Source organism: Prionailurus viverrinus, chromosome D4 (genome assembly GCF_022837055.1).
Source record: "Prionailurus viverrinus isolate Anna chromosome D4, UM_Priviv_1.0, whole genome shotgun sequence".
Lineage (NCBI taxonomy): Eukaryota > Metazoa > Chordata > Mammalia > Carnivora > Felidae > Prionailurus > Prionailurus viverrinus.
In genome coordinates, this window is record NC_062573.1 from 57,342,676 (window position 1) to 57,370,008 (window position 27,333).

At 39.5% G+C, this 27,333-nt stretch overlaps 1 protein-coding gene across 9 annotated transcripts in view; it reads left to right on the top strand.

The window, feature by feature from the left end:
* Window positions 1-27,333, top strand: part of CDC14B (cell division cycle 14B) — a 120,592-nt gene that overhangs the window by 25,101 nt on the left and 68,158 nt on the right. For 6 of the 9 annotated variants that reach the window (XR_007146097.1, XM_047829081.1, XM_047829084.1 and 3 more), the window contains exon 2: window positions 27,195-27,285. Coding sequence is in view for 8 of the 9 variants with exons in the window: in XM_047829081.1 (XP_047685037.1) it covers window positions 27,195-27,285 (91 nt within the window). In the remaining variant the exon portion in view is untranslated. Of the gene's footprint in view, window positions 1-24,431; window positions 25,817-27,194; window positions 27,286-27,333 lie in introns of those variants that run through there. The other 3 variants (XM_047829089.1, XM_047829086.1, XM_047829082.1) reach the window with 2 other exon arrangements.

Below are 27,333 nucleotides of genomic sequence, written 5' to 3' on the forward strand. Positions count from 1 at the left end.
CTCGAGCTCATGAACTGTGAGATCATGACCTGAGCCAAAACCAAGAGTCAGACACTTAACCCGCTGAGCCGCCCAGGTGCCCCTTAACTACCTGTTTTTGAACTCTGTTGAGGAAGCTGGTATAGCTAATGGTAATCATAGATTTCTTTTTTTGATGAATAGAAATTTGCTTGAGAAGCAAAATGGCCTTTTAAAAACTTACGGTTTTACGTCGCTGTAAGAAAGTAAAGACACAGATAAATGGAAAGACATTCCGTGCTTGTGGATTGGAAGACTTAATATTGTTAAAATGTCCATACTACCCAGAGTGAGCCAAAGATTTTATACAATCTCTATCAAAATCCCAATGGTATATTTTGCAGAAATAGAAAAAAATTCTAGGATTCATATGGAATCTTAGAGGACCTCAAATAGACAATCTTGAAAAAGAAAAACAAGGCTAGGGGCGCCTGGGTGGCTCAGATGTGTAAGTGTCAGACTTCAGCTCAGGTCATGATCTCATGGTTTGTGAGTTTGAGCCCAGCGTCGGGCTCTGTGCTGACAGTTCAGAGCCTGGAACCTGCTTCGGATTCTGAGTCTCCCCTTCTTTCCCTGCCCCTCTTCCCCCCCACCCCCCACCCCTGTCTCTCAAAAATAAATAAAAAGACTTGAAAATATTAAAACAAAAACCAAGGCTGGAGACTTCACACTTGTCATTTCAAAACATATTATAAAGCTACAAAACAGTGTGGCCGTGGCATAAAGAAAGACATACACCAATGGAACAGAATAGAGCCTAGAAATAAACCCTCATGTGTATGGTCAAGGGCTATACCACGGGGAAAAGATAGTCTCTTGCATTAATGGTGTTGGGAAAACTGTATATCCACATGCAAAATAATAAAGTTGGATTCTTATATTACATCATATACAAACATTAATGCAAAATGCATTAAGGAATAAATGTAAAGCCAGAAACTAAAACTCCCAGAGGAAAACACAGGGAAAGCTTCAAGACACTGGATTTGGCAATGTTTTCATGGATATGGCACCAAAAGCATAGCAAGAAAAGCAAAAGCAGACAAATGGGACTACATCAGATGTAAAAAGTTTTGCGCATCAAAGGACAAAAGAAAGTGAAACCTATGGAATGAGAAAAATAAATGCAAACCATGTATCTGATAAATGAGTTAATGTAAAGGTGGTAATTATCCAGAATATGTAGAGAACTCCTATAACGGACTCCTACAACTCAACAGCAACAAAAAACACCAAAATCAATCAACCAATCAATCAATCCAACTAAACAATAGGCAAAAGACTTGCATAGACATTTTCCCAAAGAAGACAGATAAAGGGTCAATAAGCTATATTAGAAAAAGACCTCTCAGGTTTCCCTCCTCTGTGTCTCCTTTACTCTTACACAGAATATGTCATTTCTGATATTTCTGGTTACCAAATGTGGGTGGATTTTCCCACACCAAGCAATTCTGTGACACTAGCTGGATATCCTATAATGTAATTTAATTCTGACACTATCAACCTAGAAATAGCATCAGATCTCACAGATGAAGGGCTCAGTCCCACAAGACTGCCTCTCCCCCATTTCAGATGCCAATCACAAATACAAGTTGTTACCTGTGCTTCTGACTTGGCTATGGGCTATAAATCAGAGGTTCCCACGACTCCTCTTCAGGTTTGATTAATTGCTAGAGAGGCTTACAGAATTTAGGAAAACAGTACTTACTGTTTACCAGTTAATTATAAAAGGATGTAATATAGGATACAGATGAACATCCAGGTGGAAGAGATACATAAGAGTATGTGGGGTAGGATGGAGCTTCCATGCCCTCCCTGGGCCCACTGTTCTCCCAGTACCTGTATGTGTTCACCAACCCAGAAACTCCCCAAACCCCATACTATTGGCATTTTTAGGGAGGCTTCCTCATCTAGGCATGATCAATTTATCAATTCCATTTCTAGCCCCTCTCTAGAGAATTCAGGGCAGGACTGAATATTGCAAGCTTGTAATATGGCTTGCTCTTTCTGGTGACCAGCCCTCATCTAGGGCCCTACCAGAGTCCCCTCATTAGAACAAAAGACACTCATATCACCCTGGGGAGTTTCTAGAGGTTTAGGATCCTGTGTCAGGAACCAGGATCAGAGACCAAATATCAGAACAAAAGATACTCCTAGTGTTCTTCTTACAAGGGTTTTAGGAGCTCTGTGCCAGGAACTGGGGGGCTGAGACCAATATACAGTAAAACCTTGGCTTGTGAGCAACTTGTTCTGTGAGTGTTCAAGACGAGCAAACGTTTCTAGTAAATTTTAACTTGATAAACGAGTGATGTCTTGCAGTACTAGTATGTGATGCCAAATGTCACATCACAACCGAGCCAATGGTTCTTCTCTCTCTCTCTCTCTTTCTCTCTCTTTCTCTCTCTCTCTCTCTCTCTCTCTCTCTTTCTCTCTCTCTCTCTCTCTCTCTCTCACTGTGGGGTTGTGTGTGATCCTTTCCCATGCTCGGATGCTTGGTCTCAGGCTGCAGTGTTTGGCAGAAATCTGATTTTTCAGAAGGTTGGAAGGTGCCCAAAACTGGTTATTTTTTGTCACTTCAAAGCACCTGTGGACAGTCCTTTGCTTTTCCATACAAAGTAAGCTTAGGAATGCTTTGTTTCATTCTAGGTCAGGCTGCCTGCAGAAATAGATCGTTTCCTCTGTTGCCTTATTGCCAGTTACATTAAATACAGTATATGACAAGGGTTTATTAATACTGTAGTCAACATCCATGTGAGCGTATACAATGGTCCCCGTGCAGGAAAATATTCCATTGAGCCAATAGATAGCAGTGATTCTGTTAGTGATAGTGAAAGTCGTCCTACACAATAACCCTCCTCTCTGTTATCTCCCTCAAACCAGCCACAAAGGTTTCAAAAGTAAGTGCAGGTTAATTTGTTTATTTTTCTTTATATTTTGTATTTCCTTTATTATTTTGTATTACATTACAGTATTGTAATCATTTTTATATGAATATTTTTGGGTTGTGGAATGAATCATCTGAGTTTCCACTATTTCTTATGGGGAAATTCACTTTGATATACAAGTGCTTTGGATTACAAGCATGCTCACAAACCAAGGTTTTACTGTATATGTTTTCTGTTATCTCACACAAGCATATGAAAAAATGCTCAACATCACTAATTATTAGGGAAACTCAGATCAAAACCACAGTAAGTTATTACTTCATACCTGTTTGGATGGGCACTATAAAAAGAAAGCCAAAATAACAAGTGTTTTAAGAATGTGGAGAAATTAGAATGTTTGTGCACTGTTGGTGGGAATGTAAAATGGTGCAGCTGCTATGGAAAACAGTATAAAGGCCTTTAAAAGTTAAAATTAGAACTATTGTATGATCCAGCAATTCCACTTCTTGGTGTCTATCTAAAAGAACTGAAAACAGGATCTCAAAGAGCTAACATATCTATGTTCACTGCATTTTCCACAATAGCCAAGAGGTGAAAGCAACCTAAATGCCCATAACAGGTGAATGGATAAAGAAAATACGGATATACATAAAGTGAGATATTATTCAGTCTTAAAAAAAGGCAATCTTGTCATATACAAAAGCATTGATGAACTTTGAGGACTTTAATGCTAACTGAAATAAGCCAGTCACAAAAAGACACATACTGTATGATTCTACATATGAGGTACCTCAAGCAGTCAAACTCTTAGTAAATTGTGGTTGTCCTTCTGGGAGGAGGTGGAAAAGGGCAGTTGCCTGTTCTAGGTGGGTATAGAGTTTCAGTTTTTCAAGATGAAAAAGTTCTGGAGATCTGTTTCACAACCATGTGCATAAGTTAAAATTACTGTACGAAACATTTAAAAATGGTTAAGATGGTAGATTTTGTTAATGCGATTTTTTTTAAGTTTACTTGAGAGAGAGAGAGACAGTGACAGTGCAAGTAGGGGAGGGGCAGAGAGAGAATCCCAAACAGGCAGCGCAGAGCCCAAATGGGGCTTGAACCCATGAAGCCATGAGATCATGACCTGAGCCAAAACCAAGAGCTGGACACTTAACCAACAGAGGCACCCAGGTGCCCCTATGCTGTTTTGTTTTTTGTTTTTTTAATATATGTCTGATGGATTACAATTTAACAAGGTCTTTTTAAAAAAAAAATTGGGGCACTTGGGTGGCTCAGTCATTAAGCATCTGACTTCACTTCAGGTCATGGTCTCATGGTTGGTGATTTTGAGTCCCACATTGGGTGAGCTCAAGTCTGCTTCAGGTAAACAGGAGCCCTGCTTCGGGTGAGCCCTGCTTCTCTATCTCTGTCTGTCTCTTCCCCTCTCCCTTCCTTCCTTTCTTTCTCTCCCTTCCCACCCCGCCCCCCACTCTGCCCCTCCTGGGATTTGCTCTCCCTCTCTCTGCCCCTCGCTCTCTTGCACCCACTTTCTAAAAAAAAAAAATTGTCGGGGCGCCTGGGTGGCACAGTCGGTTAAGCGTCCGACTTCAGCCAGGTCACGATCTCGCGGTCTGTGAGTTCGAGCCCCGTGTCAGGCTCTGGGCTGATGGCTCAGAGCCTGGAGCCTGTTTCTGATTCTGTGTCTCCCTCTCTCTCTGCCCCTCCCCCGTTCATGCTCTGTCTCTTTCTGTCCCCAAAATAAATAAACGTTGAAAAAAAATTAAAAAAAAATTGTTTGTAATCTCTGTACCCAATGTGGGGCTCAGAACTCAACCTTGAGATCAAGAGTCCCATACTCTTCCCACTGAGCCAGCTAGGCACCCCTATGTTACACTGTTTTTGATCACACACACAAAAAGAGCAGTTTTGAAAAATGAAGTTTCGAGGTGCCTGGGTAGCTCAGTTGGTTAAGTGGCAACTCTTGATTTTGATCTGATGGTTGGTGAGATTGAGCCCTGCTTTGGGCTCTGCAATGACAGCATGGGGTCTGCTTGGGATTCTCTCTCCCTCTCTCTGCCCCTCCCCCGCTCATTCTCTTTCTATATATAAATAAGTAAATACACTTTTAAAAAGTTTCACATTATTTCTATTTGTTGACTGATCTTAATACTGTTATTTGTGTAGGTATTCCTCTGGAAAACATTAGGCTGTTGGAGATCACGAATCCAGATTTCAGAGAATGTTTTTCATATTTTAAGCAAATAACTGCATCTGATAAATATAAGGATTACTTTTAAGAGTGGAGCAGAATATTTGAAGTTAGAATTGGTCAGGAAAGTTGAGAGTGTATGATTAAGCATTAACAGAATGCTTATACATAGCCATTCAATTTAAACAAAAATAAAATATGAGTTATAAATTTTATTAGCATCTTTAGTACTTTATGGTTTTTTATTTAAAAAAAATTTTTTTTAATGTTGGGGCGCTGGTGGCTCAGTTGGTTGAGCGTCTGACTTCAGCTCAGGTCATGATCTCACACTCTGTGAGTTCAAGTCCCTCGTCGGACTCTGCTGACAGCTCAGAGCCTGGAGCCCAATTCAGATTCTGTGTCTCCCCCTCTCTCTGCCCCTCCCCTGCTCATGCTCTGTCTCTCTCTGTCTCAAAAATAAATAAAAACATTAAAAAAAATTTAAAACATTTTTAATGTTTATTTTTGAGAGAGTGTGCAAGTGAGCCAGAGCACAAGCTGGGGAGGAGCAGAGAGAGAGGGAAACACAGAATCAGAAGCAGGCTCCAGGCTCTGAGCTGTCAGCACTGAGCCCGATACAGGGCTTGAACCTGTGAACTGTGAGATCATGACCTGAGCTGAAGTTGGAAGCTTAACCGATTGAGCCACCCAGGCGCCCCTACTTTCTTTTTTTTTGTTTTTTTTTTTTTTAAACAGGAGAATTTCACTTCTGCTTTCAGGCAGTGTTTTTCAATTACAAGTATTTAAGTAATACTGTAAAATATAAAGCTGTGCTTCATAGTTACAATCTGAATACCATGTTGTTTTAAAGTAGATAATAAATATCTGGGCACCTGGGTAGCTCAGTCCGTTAAAGCACTGACTTCAGCTCAGGTCATGATCTCATGGTCTGTGAGTTCAAGCCCGGCATTGGGCTCTGTGCTGACAGCTCAGAGCCTGGAGCCTGCTTCAGATTCTTTGTCTCCCTCTCCCTCTGCCCCTCCCCTGCTCATGCTCTGTGTGTGTGTGTGTGTGTGTGTGTATGTGTGTGTGTGTGTCTGTCTCTCTCTCTCAAAAAATGAATAAACATTAAAACAATTTTTTAAGTAGATAATAAATATAATTGGCATTAAATTCATGTATATTTAATGACTTCTCTGAAAACTTTTCTTTAAAAAAAATTTTTAAGAACAAGAAATCTCCATCAAAATTATGTTAAACTTAGCAAGAGCTATTTCCTCTTCAAATTCAAAGCATACACAAATTTCTCTTAAAATCCTTAGGTTTACTGTTTCATGTAGAGCTGCTGCAGAGAGGTAAATGTTACTGCTGTGAAAATTAGTTGTGTCAAAAAATGACCTGTAAGCAAGATAGAATGCTCCTTTGCTGAATGATGCCGTGTGGCTGGGTTAATAGAGGGCTTTCAGTGAACAGCCCACTCTCTTTCTTAGGTTTCCACAAAGTTGTGCTGCTTCCAGTGTTCCTTCTGGACCCCCCAGAGTGTTTGTTCTGGTGTCCCAGCTCCCCCCAAGGAAGCAAGCTTTGAGCCTGGAAAAGCTCAAATAAAGCATCTCTTTATATGATGCAGATTTCAGTGTTTTTGGCCCCTCTTTTCTTTTGAAAAACATGTTATGATATGGCTTTCAAATTTTAATAGCTTATGAAATAAGCAGTTTTGGAAGTCACCTACCTTGAGCCACTTATTTTTCCATAGGCTTTCCTTGAAGCCAAACTGCAGTATAATTGTGAGAAATAGGGGGCTTTAAAAAAATGCTATATAGCAATTACTGGTATATATGCAACTATATATGAGTGAATTCTGGCTACATTGGTTATATTTGTTCAAAGCCGTATTTTATCCCACTGTCACAAGCTGTGCAAGTTACTTATTCTTCCTTGCACTGCCTCTTCCATTTGTAAAATGGAGGCGATAATCTCTATTCTAGGCCGTGGTGAAAAATAAAATGAGATAAGTTGTGTAAAGTGCCTAGCCCAGAATGTACTCAGTAAAGGACTCCTTTTCCTCTGGCCTTGTCTACCCTCCTTCCGTTTATTAAACTGGTTTCTTAAACAGGCATTTACTGTGGGTACCTGTTGTGTCTTAGGCACTATGCTGGGTAGGCTGTGTTTCTGACCGCAGGTGCTTCTCATTCTCTTCAAACCCCAGAGAAAAGCAGAGTTGTGTCCTGAGGCTTGGTGTTAAGATCAGGACTCTTGGAACCAAAGATCCTGAAAGCAGAAGGAAAGCCATAGCTCCCTTGATTTTGTTTTGCCCACAGTGGAGGACTTTTGTTTCTTAATTATCCACTTGCCAGAATGTATAGATCAGAAGCTGATGAACCTATTTCCCCTAAGTCTATGTTGTTCATTTTAGTAACCACTAACCATGTTTGCAGATGCCGCACATTTCCATCACTACTGAAAGTTCTACTGGAGCAGTGTTGTAGGCAGTGCGAGAGAGTTGGATCAGTAGTTTTAAGAGAAGAAATAAGAACTCTAGATTATTCTGCTATATTTATGTTACTTAGGAAGTCTTAGAGCCATATGAGATGGTATTTAACAGAGTTCCTGTTCTCCTTATTTGCAACCCAGAGTACTTTATTAAATAATATGTTTGATGGAATGTAAGGAATGGCAGAGAATCTATGAATAAAGATAGGCCCTGGATCTGTGATTTTTCCTTTGTGAAAATTTTAGGACCAGAGGGACTGCTTAAAAAAATTTTTTTTTGTTTTATTTTTATAAACAATCTTTTACAGCCTTAGGAAGAATAAAAATATTTACTTTTCACCAAATAGTCAACAGTCTTTCTACTAGCCACATGACCTTTTCTGCCTTTTTCCTTTTTTTTGCAGTGTAATTTATTATTCATGGTCTATGCTATCCAGTTAATTAGGTCAAGATAATTCTTAATTATCTATACAAAATATTAATTCTGTAGTTTTCTCATGAATGTGTACCACTTAAGATTCTTTTTGCCCCCCACTTTTAAAAAGTACAGTATAACTTATATACAGTAAATTGCATAGATTTATGTGTACAATTTTAATTTTAACAAGTATATACCCCTGTGAACTACTGTTCCCTCTGGGCTCCTTTCCAGTCAACTCATTCTTACCCCCAACAACCACTGTTCTGATTTCTGTCCATATAGATTAGTTTTACCAGTTCTTGAAATTTATGTCTGGAATCATATAGCATGAACTATTGTGTCTGTCTTCTTTTGCTAAGCATAATGCTTCAGAGATGCATCCATTTTATTTTGTGTATTAACACTTCATTCTTTTGTTTTTGCTGGGTAGTGTTCCATTGCATAAATATACAACAATCTTTTTATCTATTCTCCTGTTGGTGGGCATTCTCCTTTCCAGTTTGGGGGTCTTTCTAAAGCTGCTACAAATAACTCCCATACAAGTCTTTCTGTAGACACATTTTACTGCTCTGAGTATGTACTTAGGAGTAGGATGGTTGGGTCATAGGGAAAGTATGTATAACTATTAAACTTTTCCAATGTCTTAATACTATTTTATTTTATTTTATTTTATTTTATTTTATTTTATTTTATTTTATTTTATTTTATTTTATGTCACTACCATTTTAAATTCCCTGTAGCAGTGTTTGAGAGTTGTAATTGCTCTACATTTTCCCCAACAATTGGTGTTATCATTCTTTTTTTTCTTCTTTTTTTAGATTTTAAGTAATCTCTACACACAGTGTGGGGCTCAACTCAAAACCCCCAAGATCAAGTCACATGCTCCCCAACTGAGCCAGCCAGACGCCCCTCCGTGTCATTCTAATTGTAACCATTCTAGTGGGTGTAGATATTTCATTATGGTTTTAATTTGCATATGTGTGATTTAAATACCTTTTTCATGAGCTTATAGGCCATTCCTATGACTTCTTTCATAAAGTGCCTTCAAATATTTTCTTTCCCATTAAAATTTTTTTGATATATAGTCAAAATCCTCTTCCTCATTTTCTTAAAAACCACAACCAAATTGCATAATTTTGAAAACTCTCCCTTATATATTTTTCTATAGAAAAAAATTGGTTATTGATAGGACTAGTGGCCTAGAATTGTGATTTGTCCTAAATATTGTTAGGAGGGCATTAAAATACCATCAGAGATAGTGAGTATTGTATATAAGAATTTGCTTCTGATAAGGCAGTTATATTAAAAATACTCATTAAAGTAAGTCTTTTTTAAATTCACTGCCAAGAAATTTGAGATGAGACAGACCATTTACTTACACCACTGTCCCCCACATGCCCTGCCTTTTGAAACATTTATTTAGGTAGATAAATTAGAATTTATCTATCAAAGTTCTTGGTTTAGGATCCTATAAAAAAAATGTCTGCTGAACGTGGCTGCTTTATTTCAGTGTGACTTCCTGTCTCTGGCTCCTGTCTTATTTCCATGACTGTGATCCAAATGTTTTAGGGCATGTTAGTGATGCCAGATCTAATCTGACTTTTGTATTGTACTGATGGAAACTGACCTGAACCAGTTTGGTCATGCATAGCTCTTAGGACTTTTTGATAGATAACAGTAACTGCAGGAAAACTTGAGGTAGATAGGGTTTAGCTAACTCTACTACGGCTTTGATCTACCAGGTTATAATGAAAGCTAGTCTCAGATAAAAACAGTTCTTCTATACAACAGTGATTCATTCAGTATTCTTAGCAAGCAGGCATAAACTACGATACACCCTTTCCTGTGGACTTAGCTCCTGAAATTTTAGGTAATCTGACCCCTGCTTTTGTGACAGGTTCACTTGAGGCAGACATGACAGTATTCCAGGTACAGGATTCTGTTAACCTTATAGTTGGCACCAAACAGAAATCCTCACAGCTAGCAGCTGGACAGGGGCCAGTTTAGACATCTAGACTTCAGGCTCTAACACTATCCCTAAATAAGAGTCACATTAGATTCATATAAACTTTATAATCTGTAAAGTATTTTAGACTATCTACATATATGGACAGCTATTAATGTTACCAATGAGAGCCCTTTCTAACAATTATTCTGATTAGCAAGCTACTCAGTTTACCAGTAAAAACCACTTGGCATTCACTGTTTTAATTGTAAATTCTCCAGATATATGGATAATAGAAAAGCTATTGTATCATCTCTGGAATGTGAGTTTCCTACTTTAATAGCTGCCCATCTCTGTAGCTTCTGATTAGAGCAGCTGCCCCCAGATCAACTGATTTGTCCCACAGTGTAGCTTAAACCAAATTGTATACCTTTCACCCTTGTACATGCAGTTTGAAAGCAAATTTACCAATAGCCCAATGCCATTATATAAAACAAGAATTCGTCTTTATAATGCACCCACCTTCTGATAAACTTAGTAAATATATTACAAGTTTCAGATACGAGTAATTATACAACACTCAAAGACAAAGGAAATTAGAGGCTAGAACTTTTTTTTTTTTAATGTTTTTTAATTTATTTTTCAGAGAGACAGAGCATGAGCAGGGGAGGGGCAGAGAGAGAGAGGGAGACATAGGCTCCAGGCTCTGAGCTGTCAGCACAGAGTCTGATTCGAGGCTCAAATGTAGGGACTCAAACTCACGAACCGTGAGATCCTGACCTGAGCTGAAGTCGGACGTTCAGCCGGCTGAGCCACCCAGGCGCCCCGAGTCTAGAACTCTTAATTTTGCTTTTTGTCACATAGCCAGAGAACATGTGAGACAGAGGGCTGGGGAGATTCCCCCTCCACCCCGGGGACCCCCAGTGATTTAAGTTTTAGAGCCCCTGTTTTAAAGAGAAGGACCAGAGAGCTTGATAGAGCTGTCTTATCTTTGCCACCCTTTTGTAGTTCCCTGTAAAGTGCATTGAGAGTCAAACAAATTTGAATCTCCAGCTCAGGGATGAAGGATAGACTAGATAAGGAAGGATGGTGAAAGGCAGCTGGCAGGAGTCGCTATCTTATTCTTCCAGTTAAGAGTGCTAGCTACTAATGCTTTAATTTAAACTGATGTCGTCCCTGGGATGGTAGATCTTGTCCTGACCGAAAATAGCTGTTTCACTGCATTTATTAACAGGGAATTAGGCCACCCAGGTTGAGAGGGGAAAGATGATGGTTTCCTCCCCCATCCCTTCCTTGCTCCCCAGAGGAACAGATTTTGAATTACATATAAACTAAGTAAAAAAGACCAACTTTTAAGATGTTCTTAAAAACCCAAGTAATACTGATAAAATATCAGTCCCCCCTACCCCCCAATCCCAGTTCCTTTTGTTTACATTAACTGTTTGGTGTTGAGTTTTCTTCCATTTGCTTTGCTGTTTATTTTCATATGCATATATTTACCTGTAGGGATATGGCTGTTTTTCACTGTTTCTTTTTTTTTTTTTTGAATAGATGTTGTTCATCTATTTTTTTAAAAAAAAGTCTTTGTAGTAGTATGAAGAGATTTCACAGTGCTCTACCTCATTAATTTAAAAAAATTTTTAAATAAGTTTTTAATAATTTTTTTAATGTTTTCATTTATTTTTGAGGGAGAGAGAGACAGTGCTTAAGCAGGGGAGGGGCAGAGAGAGAGGGAGACACAGAATCCAAAGCAGGTTCCAGGTTCTGAGCTGTCAGCACAGAACCTGATGCTGGGCTCGAACCCATGGACCATGAGACCATGACCTGAGCCAAAGTCGAATGCTTAACTGACTGAGCCACTCAGGTGCCTCCTCATTAATTTTAAGTCACAGCAGGACTTCAACAGTTTATGTAATTGTTCTGCTATTGATAACAATTGTTATTTCTGTTTAGTTTTATTGCAGACAGTGCTATATAGTAAACCTCTTCACAAATGCTTCTTAGTGCTCCTACGCTAGCATTTCTCTGAGGTAGATACTAAGAATGGGAACCAGCTGGGTCAAGGGTTACAGGCATAATAGACACTGCCAGACTGCTCTCCAGGATGCGTGTATTCAATTTATAGTCCCACCTTCTTTGTATAAAAGTAGCAATTTCCCCACAACTTTTCCCTAATTAATATCAGTATCTAAAATATTTTCCAATTTGATGGTGTGAAACAGAATTATAGTTTTATAATTTTTATTTTTTGAATTACTAATTAGGTTAAACATCTCATCTTTTTTGTCATTTGTGTTTACTTTTCTGACTTGGTTTTTTATATTTTACTCAATTTTCTTTTGGGCTGTTTGCAATTTTAAGATATTTTAAAGGAATTTTTTATATTTATTATATATGTCTATATATCTTTTAATTATATAAGTTATAAATATTTTCTTCCAATCAGTTCCTTTTTTTAAAAATAACTTTTTAGATTTACAGAAACATTGCAAAGATCGTACAGAGAGTTCCTGTATACTCTTCAGTTTCCTCCAATGTTAGTATCTGCATTAATCACCTCAGGCTGCCAAAATAAAATCTGCAGGGTGGGTGATTTAAACAATGAGAATTTATTTTCTTTCGGTTCTGGATGTGGGAAGTCCCAAGATCAGGGTGCCACCACGGTTGGTTTTGGTGAAGCCTCTCTTCCCAGCATGCTATGACCTCACATGGCTTTTACTCTGTGTGTGCACAGAGAGGGAGAAAGATCTCTGGTGTCTCCTCCACTTATAAGGACATCAGTTCTGTTGCACTAGGGCCCCACCATTTTGACCTCATTTAATGAGATCTTTAAAGGCCGTATCTCCAATATAGTCCTGTTGGGGTTTAGGGCTTCAAGGTAACGTATCTTAGGGGACATAATTCAGTCTCTACATCATCTTGAATTACTCTGGTACCTTAAGATACCTTAACATACATTGGTATGTTGCTATTAAGTATATTTGACTTTATTCAGATATCTGCAGTTTTTCCATTAATGTCTTTTCTATTTCAGGATTCAGTCTAGGATACTACATTGATTTTGGTGCTACCTTCTTAGTCATCTAAGGTCTTTGACAGTTTCCTTGACAGTTTTGAGGAGTGCTGGTCAGGTATTTTGTAGAATGTTCCTTAGTTGCACTTGATATTTTCTAATGACTAGACTGGGTTTTTGGAGTGAACACCACAGAGAAGTGCCCTTCTTACACATCATATTGAGAGTACATGAAATCCACATGACATCACTGGTTAATCATGACCATGTGCATTAAAGTAGCATTGGCCAGGTTTCTCCTCTGTAAAGTTGCCATTTTTCCCTTTTCATACTGTATTCTTTATTTTATTTTATTTTTTAATTTTTTTTTCAACGTTTATTTATTTTTGGGACAGAGAGAGACAGAGCATGAACGGGGGAGGGGCAGAGAGAGAGGGAGACACAGAATCGGAAACAGGCTCCAGGCTCTGAGCCATCAGCCCAGAGCCTGACGCGGGGCTCGAACTCCCGGACCGCGAGATCGTGACCTGGCTGAAGTCAGACGCTTAACCGACTGTGCCACCCAGGCGCCCCCATACTGTATTCTTTAGAAGCAAGTCACTAAGTTTAGCACACACTCAAAAGAGGGGAGGGGTTATGCTCCACCTCTTGGAGGGAAGTATCTACCTATTTTATTTGGAATTCTTCTGTAAGAAAGTTTTGTCTCTCTTCCATTTACTTATTTAAGCACTTATTTGTATCAGCATTTGTCCATATTTATTGTATACTTTGGATTATAACCCAATATTATATACTTATTTTTATGGGAATTCAGGTTGGCTACAGTATTATTCTCTCCTCCCACCCCATCTCTAAAAAGTATTGTTATGGTGTCTTTTGTAAATTTATCAAATCCTTTCTCTTTATAGCTTTTGCATTTTGTGTTTTAGTTTAAGACTTTTCTTAAACATCTAAAGGTAAGTTCAGGATAGGCTAGGTTATATTGTGATTACAACTCCAAAATCTTAGTGGGATGTAACAAGCAAAGGTTTATTTTTTGTTCGTGACATATACCCATCATTGGTGAGGTAAGACCTATTCTAAATCTCCCCTCTGGTGACCCAGGCTGTTGGAGCACAGCTACTACATATATAATTTTATTGAGTATAACATAACTGAACTCTCTATTTATTTTAATAATATATACATATTTATAATATGTAATAGTAGTATACAGAAATGTACACAAGGAGTAACTTAGTAGATGGCTTGTGTACATCAGGGTATATAAGTAGCACATGGACTGATAAACAGAACATCACCATACCCCAGAGACCACCCCTTTAACCCTTAACTAATCACTAACCTTCACAAGGATAAACACCATCCTAATTTTTTTTAAGTTTGTTTATTTTGAGAGAGACTGAGAGAGAGAGAGAGAGAGTGCTTGTGCACACATGGGGGAGGGCAGAGAGAGAATCCTAAGCAGGATCCACGTTGTCCATGCAGAGCCCAACGTGGGGCTTGATCCCATGAACCACGAGATCATGACCTGAGCCGAAATCAAGAGTCAGATGCTCAACCAACTGAGCCACTTAGGCACCCCACTCTACTGATTTTTGTTGCCAAGATTTGTCTGATTTTGAAATATAAATGAAACCATACTGTATGTACTCTTTTGTGTGGCTTCTTTCACTAAATAGTATGTTTGTGAGAGACATCCATGATATTGTGCATGGTCATAGTTAATTTATTCTTAGTGTTATTTAATATTACATTGTAAGAAGTATCACAGTGTTTCAGTCTACTGTTTCTGAACATTTGTTTTCAGTCATTATTTTCAAATGATTCTCTGAACCTTTCTTTGTATCTTTCTTGGTAAATATGTATTTTTTTTTTATGGACTCTGCCGGTTTTCTAACATGGTTTGTGTTATGATTATAATCTTGAATGCTGCTGTCAGAAGGAAAGAGAATTCGGCAGAGTTTTGTACCATCAATTAAATGGGCTGGCCTGGAAGCGATATGCTGTCAGTGTGGAGCCCAACATGGGGCTCAGTCTCACAAACCAGGAGATCATGACCTGAGCCGAAATTAAGAGTTGGACGCTTAACACCCTAAGCCACGCAGGCTTCCTGGTAGATTATATCTTTAATCATGAAACATCATCTTTTTATTGCTTTTTACTATGAGTTCTACAGGCATACCTTGGAGGTATTTGTGGGTTTGGTTCCAGAACACTGCAATAAAGAGAATATCATAGTAAAGCAAACCAAGTGAACTTTTTGGTTTCCCACTGCACATAAACGTTATGTTTACATTATAATCTTTTAAGTGTGCAATAGCACTATGTCGAAAAAAACAATGTGTATACACCTTAATTAAAAAATACTTTATAATGGAGCGCCTGGGTGGTTCAGTAGGTTAAGCTCCCGACATCGATCTAGGTCATGGTCTTGCTGTTTCTGAGTTGAAGCCCTGCATTAGGCTCTGTGCTGACAGCTCAGAGCCTGGAGCCTGCTTCAGATCTGTGTCTCCCTTTTTCTCTGCCCCTCCCCTGCTCACACTCTGTCTCTCTCTCTCAAAAATAAATACACATTAAAAAAATTAAAAATAAATTAAAAAAAATACTTTATTGCTAAAAAATGCCATCACCTGAGCTTTAAGTGAGCCAAAATCTTTTTGCTGGTGGAGAGTGCCTGCTGACTGACCAGGGAGGTAGTTGTGAAGGTTGGGTGGCTGTAGCAGTTTCTTAAAATAGGACAACAGTGAAGTCTGTCACATTGATTGATTTTCACAGAACGATTTCTCTGAGGCATGCAGTGCTGTTTGATAGCATTTTACCAACAGAACTTCTTTCAAAATTGGAGTCAATCCTCTAAAATCCTGCTGCTGCTTTATCAATTAGTATGTAATACTTGAAGTCCTTTGCTGTCATTTCAACAGTCTGCACATTATCTTCACTAGGAGTAGATTCCATCCCAAGAAACCACTTTCTTTGATCATCATAAGGAACAACTCATCCATTCAAGTTTTATCATGAGGTTGCATCAATGTAGTCACACCTTCAGACTTCACTTTTAATTTTAGTTCTCTTGCTGTTCCCACCACATCTGCAGTGACTTCCTCCACTAAAATCTTGAACCCCTTGAAGTCATTCACAAGGGTAGGAATCACCTTCTTCCAGACTCCTGTTAATGTTGATATTTGACCTCTTCCCATGAGTCACGAATGTTCTTAATGGATCTAGAATGGTGAATCCTTTCCAGAAAATTTTTGATTTACCTTGCCTAGATCCATCAGAGGAACCACTGTATTATGGCAGGTATAGCCTTACAAAACATATTTCTTAAATAGTAAGATTTAAAGTCAAAGTGACTCCTTGAACCATGGGCTGGCTGCGGAACGAGTGTTCTTTTAGCAGGTATGAACATGTTTGTCTCATTGTGTATCTCCATCAGAGTTCTTGAGTGACCAGGAACATTGCCAATGAGCAGTAATATTTTGAGAAGACTCTTTTGTCTGAGCAGTAGGTCTCAACAGTAGGCTTAAAGTATTCAGTAAGCCATACTATAAACAGATGTGCTGCCATCCAGGCTTTGTTGTTCCATTTGTAGAGCACAGTTAGAGTAGATTTAGCATAATTCTTAAGGGCCCTAGGATTTTCAGAATGGTAAAGGAACACTGGCTTCAACTGAAGGTTATTCGCTATGTTACGCCCTAACAAGAGAGTCAGCCTGTCTTTTGAAGCTTTGAAGCCAGGCATGGACTTTTTTTCACTAGGTGTAAAAGGTCCTAAACGACATTTTCCAATGGAAGGCTGTTCCATCTACATTGAAAGTCTGTTGTTGAGTATAGCCATCTTTATTAATTACCTTAACTAGTTCTTCTGGATAACTTGCTGCTTCACCTTGCACTTGTATGTCATGGAGATGGCTTAAACCTTATGAAACAACCTCTACCAGCATCAGACTTTTCTGCTGAGGCTTCCTCCTTTCTCAGCTTTTGTAGAAATGGTGGCTTGGGTGTTGGCCTAAGGGAATGTTATGACTGGTGTGATCTTCTGTCCATACCACTAAAACTTTCCCCAAATCTGCAATAAGGCTGTCTCACTTTATTATCATTGATGTGTTCACTGGAGTAGTACTTTCAATTTTTAAGAACTTTTTCCTTGCACTCACAAATGTGCTCTTTGGTGCAAGAGGCCAAGCTTTCAGCCTATCAATAGGCTTTTGACATGCCTTATTCACTAAGAGTATTAATTTCTACCTTTTGATTTAAAGTGACGGATGTGTAATTCATCCTTTTACTTGAACACTTAGAGGCCATTGTAGGATTATTAATTGGAATGATTTCAATATTGTGTCTCAGTCAATGGGGAAGCCTGAAGAGGGGGAGACAGGGGAATAGCTGGTTAGTGGAGTAGTCAGAATGCACACATTTATCGATTAAGTTCACCATCTTATATATGGACGTGGTTTGTGGCAACCCCAAACAATTACAGTAGTTAACAAAGAGCACAGATCACCATAACAAATATAATAATAATAATAATAATATTTTTGAAATAATTGTGAGAATTACCAAAATGTGACACACAGACACAAAGTGAGCAAATGCTGTTGGAAAAAATGGTGCCAATAGATTGCTTGGTGCAGTGTCGCCACAAACCTTCAGTTTGTAAAAATCCTATCTGTGAAGTGCAATAAAAGCAAAATGTCTAAGATGAGGCACCGTTTTCCTATCTTTTCATTTAAATTTTCCTTATAGGGCTTTGTTTTAGTAGCCTTTATTAAGCAGTATGTACTTTTAAAGTCAATTTGAAATTCTTGTAGATGAATTTAAGTATTTTGCATTTTATTATTGTTAATATGTTTGGACTTATCCCTACCATCTCATTCTGTTTTATATTTGCCATGTTTTTCCTAGCTGTTTGGTGCCTTGATCACATTTTCTTTTTCTTTTTTTTTAACGTTTATTTATTTTTGAGAGAGAGAGAGAGCATGAGCAGGGGAGGGGCAGAGACAGAGGAGACACAGAATCTGAAGCAGGCTCCAGGCTCTGAGCTGTCAGCACAGAACCTGATGCGGGGCTCGAACTCACGGACTGTGAGATCATGACCTGAGCTGAAGTCTGACACCAGCTGAGCCACCTAGGTGCCCCATTTCTTTCTCTTTTTTAAAGTTTACTTATTTTTGAGAGCGAGAGGGTGTGAGCATGGATGAGTGGGGGAGGGGCAAAGAGAGAGGGAGAGAGAGAGAGAGAGAGAGAGAAAGAGAGAGAGAAAGAGGATCCCAAGCAGGCTCCAAGCTGTCAGTGCAGAACCTGATGTGGGGCTTGATCTCATGAACCAAACTGTGAGATCATGCCCTGAGCCAAAATCAAGAGTCGGACACTTAACTGACTGAGCCTCCCTGGCACCCCATGACATTTTCTTAGTTTCTCTTGCTCTAATGATCTGAAAGGTGTGAAAACCATTGCAGTTCTTATAGTGGCTTCCTTTTTTTTTTTTTTAATTATTAAATATTTCAGGAATATAGATGAGTATGGAGACTAATGTAACATTGGGTGAAGATTTTTGGGTCTCTTTAGATAAGATTACTCTTTTTTTCCCCACCTTAGTTTTAGAGCAACTGATAGAGGAACACAGGAGTTAAACAGGTAAAGATTAAAATGTAGGCATTATTACTGATAAAATTAAGGGACTTGGTTTATATCTGTGTGCATTTAGATCTGCAGGCCACTGGAATTACTTATAGAAGCAGTCACTGGCACATCGGTCAACCAGCCACAAGGATAAATTCCAGATGGTGCATCTGCAACTGATGGAGCCTCTATTCCGTATTCTTGGATGACTGCATAGAATAGAGCCTCCTCCACCCCCTACCTGTGATACATGTAGCACCAACAAGCAATAAACCTGTTGTAGAGAACTAAATCACTACGATTTCAGGGTTGTTGCCATAGTCTATTCTGACGAGTAAACTCAGTTCATCACAAGGCATAGCACAGACTAAAACCATACTCATCTTATAGGTCCTTTTTAAAAAGAGGAGCAAGGGGGCGCCTGGGTGGCGCAGTCGGTTAAGCGTCCGACTTCAGCCAGGTCACGATCTCGCGGTCCGTCAGTTCGAGCCCCGCATCGGGCTCTGGGCTGATGGCTCGGAGCCTGGAGCCTGTTTCCGATTCTGTGTCTCCCTCTCTCTCTGCCCCTCCCCCGTTCATGCTCTGTCTCTCTCTGTCCCCAAAATAAATAAACGTTGAAAAAAAAATTTTTAAAAGAGGAGCAAGAACAATTAGGTTTCTTCTTTTGTGAATTTCTTACTCCCATCTTCTGCCCATTTATTTATTGGGATGTTAGCTTTTTTCTTTGTGATTTATAGTTGTTTATAAGTTCTGATACTAATCCTCTTTTGCTTGTATGCATTGTAACTATCTTCTAGTGTGTGAATTATCTTCTAAAATTTTGCTTATGGAGTCTCATATTGAACAGAAGCATTAAATCTTCATGTGACCAAATTTCTCAATCTTTTGCTTCATAGTTAGTACCTTTTATGTTTTGTTTAAAAAAAAACCCATCCCTTCACTGTTATGAGTTATTTTTCTATATTCTAAAACTTTTACAGCTTTCTTCTTATATCTAGACTTTTTAAAAAATATTTATTTATTACTGAGAGACAGAGAGTGACAGAGCATGAACGTGGGAGGGGCAGAGAGAGGGGGAGACACAGAATCTGAAGCAGGCTCCAGGCTCTGAGCTGTTAGCACAGAGCCCGACTTGGAGCTCGAACTCATGAACCGTGAGATCATGACCTGAGCCAAAGTCAGTCACCCAACCAACTGAGCCACCGAGGCACCCTAGACTTTTTTTTTTTTAAGTGTTTATTTATTTTGAGAGAGAGAATTCCAACCAGGCTCTGAGCTTTCAGTGCAGAGCCCGATGTGGGGCTCCAGCTTACAAACTGTGAGATCATGACCTGAGCCAAAATCAAGAGTCAGACACTTAGGGACTGAGCCACCCAGGTGCCCTTCATATCTAGACTTTCAATCCACCTGGGATTTTTTTCTTCTTTGGGGAGTGATGGCTGATGGTGTAAGATAAGGATCCAACTTCCTCCTACCACCCCTGACAAAGTGGACAACCAATTATCCCTGTACTTTGTACTGAGTAATTTTCCTACTGATCTGTAATACCACCTCTGCCATATGGGAGGTTTCCATGTAAATGTGGTTTCTCTCGGGGCTCCTGGGTGGCCAAGTCGGTTAAATGTACAACTTCTCGCAGTTTGTGAGTTCAAGCCCCGCGTCAGGCTCTGTGATGGCAGCTCAGAGCCTGGAGCCTCCTTCAGATTCTGTGCCTCTCCATCTCTCAGCCCCTCCCCTGCTCAAGCTCTGTGTCTCTCTGTCTCTCAATAATAAATAAATGTTAAAAAAAAATTTTTTTTTAAATGTGGTTTCTCTCTGGGCTCTCATCTTTCCCTTTTGTCTATTATATCTGTGCCAATACTACAGGGCCTAAATTATTTTAAATTTTACTATTTAGTAGGGCAAGGGCCCCCTTCCTGTTCAGCTCTTAGTGGTTCCTGCTGTCTTCTAGATTAATTTTAGAATCAGCTTGTCAGGCTGTATTGAGATTTTAGTAAGAATTGCCTTTAGTTTGAGGGTAATCACCATCTTTGTGATAGTGAGTCTTCCCAGTTATAAACCTGCTTTATCTTGCCATATATTCATAAAGGATATGCAAATGCTATTATATTTCATAGTTGGTTATTACAAGTATATAGAAAAACTCTTGGTTTTTGTGTGTTAATCATCTATATCCAGGAACTTTGCAAAAGTTTTAATAGGTTGTTTACAGATTTCTCTTATATTTTTTAGGTAGATAATTATTGTCTGTAAATAAGGACAACTGGTTCCTTTCCAATTCTTCTCATGTCTTTTTCTTATCTTGGCATCAGCCAGAACTTCCGGTTATTGTAATGATAGGAATTTTTGTCTTTTTTAAAAATATTTTTGAGGGGGGGGGGAGTTTGGGGGAGGGGCAGAGAGAGAGAGTGAGACATAGAATCTGAAGCAGGCTCCAGGCTCTGAGCTGTCAGCACAGAGTCCGACATGGGGCTCGAACCCAACGAATGGTGAGATCATGACCTGAGCCAAAGTTGGATGCTTAACCGACTGAGCCACCCAGGCACCCCTTGTCTTGTTTTTTATTTGAGGGAGATGCTCACAAAATAAAGCATGAAGTATGATACTTGCTAGAGGTATTTGGAAAATACTCTTTATCAGGTTAAAGAAGTTCTCCTTTAGGCTCATTATACAAAGACTTAATTGGAACTGACTTGATTTTAATGATTCCTTTTTCTGTATTTAATGAGATAATCATGTGACTTTTTTCTGTAATCTGTTTCATGATGATGGATTTTTTTTTTTTTAATGATGAGCCACTGGGAAAATTTTTTCATATACTATTGACCATTTGTATAGCTTTTTTGAATTGGCTGTTTCATTTTCTATTGGGTTGTTACATTGCTTTGTAGGTACTTTTTTTCTGTCATGACGATTACCCCTTTATTATATGATTAACCCTTTATTATATATTTTCCTCTAAGTTTGTTTTTTACTTCTATGACTTGAGTTTTGTGTCATGCTTAAAAATTCCCCATTTAAATTGTAGAACTATTCATTATAATTTTTATAGTTACCTGACAGCTTTAAAAAACTATTTAATCTGGTATTTGTTCTATATGATAGGTGAGATGGAAATCTCAGTTTCTTTTCATACATGGAGATAACTGCTCCTTATTGAGTAAGGCCTTCTTTGTTACTGGTTTGAAATACATTTTCATTACATACTAAGTTTTCATATATGCCCAGGTCCATATTTGTATATTGCTATGGTAACATCATATTGTTTTAATTATTCTTGCTTTACATCAGCTGAAGTCTCTGAGGCAAGGATTTAAAAAAGCCTCAGGCTTCAATCTAATAGCCTGTCCTAATTCTACTTTATAACAGGCTTTGTGACCTTTCCTTTAGGTCAGCCACTTAGCCTCTTTAGGGTTAGATTTCCTTTCCTGCAAACTACTGATAGTAGTAGTAGTATCTACACCTCATAGGTTATGAGCTTTAATACAGTACCTAGCACTGAACTGTCGATAATTGCTCACTGTCATTGTTTTCTTTTTTAAAATCAGTACTTTTGCGAACATTTCTTCCTCTGCTCCCCTTGGTCCCCCTTCCTCTGCTCCTTCCCTTCAAAACTGAGTGACTAATACAGCTGAGAGGCTGATGTCTGTTGTCCCTCTCTCTAAGGGACAGTCAGTATTCCGGTAGAGCCTGGTTTTTTACCTGTTCTCTTTTGTTCCATAGGAATGTGAATCTTCCTTTCTGCTTGTCTTGTGGTGAGCTCTCTTATCCTATAGGGAAGCTGTTCACTTCTCTAGCTACTCTGCCAGGTTCTGTGAAGTCAGTCCAGTTCCAGGGGGAAAGAGAAATAGTGGGAAGTTGATTGTGTCTGTAGGTCCAAGTAGAGTTCTTTCTGTTAAAAAGTGTATGCTGTGTTATCATTGCCACCTGACTCCTACATGTATTTCTCACTTGGTTTAGAACGTACCCCTCTGTTTGATTAATTATCCCCAAATTTCTACATTTGTTATGTAGGAAAATACTTTTTACTTATTTAACGTATTTATTAAAGGAAGAAGTAGCAAACTGGAGACCCAAAAGCCAAATCAAAACAGACAACTCAAATCAAAACAGACAATTTGGGCATGAGGATGTTGAATGTTTTTGTTAACATTTTTAAATGGTGAGATTTCATTTCCTTTTACTGTGCCCTTTTCAAAGAAGCAAGAGAGGCAACATTATGTGACAGGCATATATAGGCAAGAACGTTTATTACTTTAAATCTTCAGTGTTCTGTTTTTGACAACAGAAACATTAAGTGGAAGATACATGGGTTTACAGGATTATAAATTGAATCATGAACTTTGTAAAAGATTCCGGCTTCTAGCTCAAGGCTTCTGATAAATAGCTCTCATCCCCACACTCATCTCCACAGCAGTTTATTGCAATATTAGTCTAACAATAGAATATTGAGAATACATTATGGAAAGGTAATTGGACATCAAAAATCAGTGATTTTTAAAAATAATATTTGTTTTTATTTAAGTAATTTCTACACTCAATGTGGGGCTCTAACAACCCTGAGATCAAGAGTTGCATGCTCTTCCAACTGAGCCAGCTGTATACCCCAGTGATTCCCCCCCGCCCCTTGTAATGTGTAAAAACCTCTTTCCACTTCCTTCTAGGTATTCCCAGTTTTGTTTGGGTTTGTTAAAAGAAATTGGATTGCAAGATATATAGGTAGAAATCAAATAAGTTACCAGTTCTCTCTTTTATTTTATTTTTTAATTTTTTTAATGTTTATTTATTTTTGAGAGAGAGAGAGAGAGACAGAGTGCAAGCGAGGTAGGGGCAGAAGAGACGGAGACACAGAATCTGAAGCAGGCTCCAGGCTGCAGGCTTCAGGCTCCAAGCTCTAAGCTCTCAGCACACAGCCCAACGCATCACTTGAGCCAAAGTCAGAGGCTTAACCTTAACCATTTGAGCCACCCAGGTGCCCCCTACCAGTTCTTTTTTTTAAATGTGCACGAAGGACTTTTCCAGGTTGCCTTATACTATGCTTACAGTATGCTTCATATCTTGATGAAGAGTCAGCTTTGGAGAAACGCTGTTAGCCTGCAAGTTCACTTTTCAAAACCTTCTTCATTTTGGATAGGTAAATGTTTGGTACAAAATTTGAAAGTTAAGAAAAGGCACAAATCTCACTTATCTTTCTGTATTTCTGGACACTCAGTTTCCTCTTGTAAAACGCATTCACTACTACCAGTTTTTTGTATATCCTTTCAGAGATTAGCTATGCAATGTGCCATATACAGTCATACAAATGCGTACATATACTTTACACACATTCAAATAAATGGTACAAATGGTAATATTTAGCAGCCTGTCTTGGCAGTCTTGCCAGCTTTCAGTCTTGGAAATTTCTGCCAAATTGCCCTTTCTTGCCCTTCAAGGAGGTTATCCCAGTTTATATTCCTACTCACAGGCAACCTGAGAGGGTGGATGTTTCTCCACAGCCTCACAAACAATGCTTTATCAGACTCCTCTGATTTCTGCCAAGTAAAAATAGTACCTTGTGGTTTCAGTTTGCATTTTTTGTATTTTGAAGTTCAACATCAGCTTGAGATGAATTTAAAAATATTTTCCAGCTTATGTCTTGACTTTATGTGTTTATTTTCCATGAAGACCTTTTTAATTTTACTATTATTATCATTTTAATATTTATTTTTTGGGGGGAGAGTGCAAGCAGGGGAGGGGCAGAGAGAGAGAGGGATAGCAGATCTGAAGCAGGCTCTGCACTGACAGGCTGACAGCAGCTAGCCCAAACTCACAAACCTCGAGATTATGACCTGAGCCGAAGTCACTCAACAGACTGAGCCACCCAGGTGTCCTATGAACACCATTTTAAAAATGTGTATCAATTTAATACATTCTCTTATGGCTTTTAGTTTTTGTTTCATTTAAAAAGGCCCAATTGGAGAGTACAGAAATAATTCATTATTTTGTTTTTACATTTAAAGTCTTTGATCCTTTCGGAAATTTTAGGATAAGGTTAGGAGGTATGCAGGCTTACTTTTGATGCAAAGATGTATATATTGTGATATAATGTGTATATTGTATTAGGACTATAAGTGACTTGGAAAGAGTAGAGTAGTTCCTGTATTGCCTTTCTCTTTACGGGAGTCATTGCAAATTTTTTCACAGATAAAATAATACTTGTCTGTAGGAAACTTGGGAAAATAACAGGAGGAAATGAAAATCATCAAAATCACCCATGGTCCTAGTGTGTATGTGCATATACATATGCACATACTCATACTGTATCGTAAATTTTTTATCACTTGAGACTAACACAGGAACATAGATTTAGAAAATACTTTAAATGGATGCTTAAGTATTGTGTCTGAATTTTTGTTTTTCAACCATCCTAATGCTTTTTGGAGGAGAAATCTAGGACCTTTAAAGAAACACATGGCCTCAGTTTTAGGCTTACCTTTAAATCCTGAGCAGTTTTGGAGAGCCCAAATAGATGAGACGTCAGCATTCCTGCGAGCCTGGCACCCAGCGGGTCTCGACCCGAAGTGGCCAAGGAGCTGAGTGGACTAAGAAGTCGAACGCCTCCACCCGCCCCCGCCTGGCCGCCGCCGGGCCTTGGACCCCGCCTCCCGGCTTGGCCCTGTCCGGTAACAGTGCCCCCTAGCGGCAGCGGCGAGGAGGGCTGAGTGCGCGGCTGTGGCGGCTGTGGGAATGCCCCGCATAGCTGGGCAGGTCAGCCAACGAGTCCTTCTCTTCTGACAAGTCCTTTTAATGGCTTTTGGAGCCGCTTGCTTTTATGAGGCCTGTGTCCGCTTCTGCGGTGTTTTGCTGCACTCCCCGACTTCAAGTGCATTAGTGTGGCCCGGCCAGGCCTGGCGCTGCGGAAGACCGCCAGGCGGGCCGAGGCTCAGCCCCGGCGGCTGGGGCTCGTTTCTGCACCCCACTCTTTCGCCACTCTGTTTGGGGCCTTTTGAGAAGTTTTGAACTTCCGGGGTTGGCTCGCCCGCGTTTGTGGTGTGGTGGGTGGCCGAGGGGCGTTGCTGTGCCCTGCGCTTGGGCGCGGCCCTTTAAACTTTGTTTTTTTAAACTTCGGGGGTGTGGTCGCTGCGCCTCGTCTCTCCCGGGCTGGTTGTTCTCTGGCCACCCGGTCCTTCCCTCCGCCCCGCCTTCCAGATGCTTTGGAGTCATGAGCCGGGAGGGCGCAGGGACCCCTCTGGTGGCCGAGGTGATCAAAGGTGAGTGCGGGGCTTGTCTGTCGCCGGCGCCGCCGGGACACCCGGTACTCAGCATCAGGCGGTGCCGCGGGGAGGGGGGGTCTAGGGGAGGCGAGGAGGCGTCAGTTGCCGGCATAGGGCTGCCCTTCCACTTCGGGCCGGGCCGTTGCTGTCTCACGGGCGTGGGTGGCCTCCCCGGACTCCTTGTCCCCAGGCATGGTCTTGCTTTGGGGCGAATCCACACGGACACGTGCAGTTGGGAACCCGGTGTCCTTACACCCCTGGCTGGTAGAGTAGTTGCGTCTCCTCACCCAAGGGAGCAAAATCCCAGGTCATTCTGTGCACGGGGATCAAGGTTCATTTGTGGTTGGAAAGGAATAAACTCCGGCATCCGTTTGAGTGTTTGTGGTTGCAAGACATTTCAGTTGAGTTTGCAAGGAAGTAAATACAGCGATTGTGTGAGTTGAATTGTAGACAGAAGTTGTTTAAATTCCCATTTGGGGAAAGGATGCCAGCTGGCGTTCTTTATATTTTACTATTTTGAAGGCTGTGCTTGATTTTGCCACAATCTGAGTGTGAGTATTCTCCTAGCACTACTTATTACTACTAAGAGGTATTGCAGGTGACTGCTTCACTGATGATTTTTAGGCAACTTTTTTTGGGGGTGAGGCATGGAGAAAGGGTGGAGCCTCTGAGCATTACTACTCCTTACCATTCTTGCTAAACTTCATAGCAGCCTAACTGCATTTATGCAACACAAGTTCATCTCACACTCCTCTTGGAGAAACCTCTCATTGCTTCTGTTGTAATGGTAATTTGTCTAATTGTAAAAATCACTATGACAGTAGTGATTCCGAATCAAAAAAGAAGCGATCCCTAAGAACAGTTGGATAAACATATGGTTTGTTTTGTTGTGTTCTATAGCCATAAACATTAATTTAGCAGCATTTTTTGATGGCGTTCTTTAGTTTCTGTTTTAAAAAATGCAGTTTCCTGTTGAAATAACTTTTTAGGATGACTTGAAAACCTAGTGAAACAAAGCACAAGTAATCTAGGTTGATGCCTAATTATCAAATGCATGCCTCCAGTTGCTGAAATTTCTTAGCCCATGGGTACTAAAGTTTTGTAATGAGAGGTTCCTCTAAAAATCTAGCCATGTTGCTATGTGAAAAATTACTTACTGCTATTGAAATTTATGGTTAAAAGCAATTTCTCCTTTAAAAATGTGGCTTATTTATTATCACCTGCCAGAATAGCAAAACATTTTGAAATTGCCCATTACCCTTACCATGCATGGGAAAAATACAAATTTGACTTCATCTGAAAAGAGTTGCATCATGATATGTGAAACGTTTTTTAATAACCTGAAGGAAGGAACATTGCAATTTTTCCATTTCAGATCGCCTTTGTTTTGCCATTCTCTACAGCAGACCAAAGAGTTCATCAAATGTACATTATTTCAGCATAGATAATGAACTTGAATATGAGAAGTAAGTATTGCTTTTTAAAAGATTGTTAGTAACATTTTTTTTTTATTT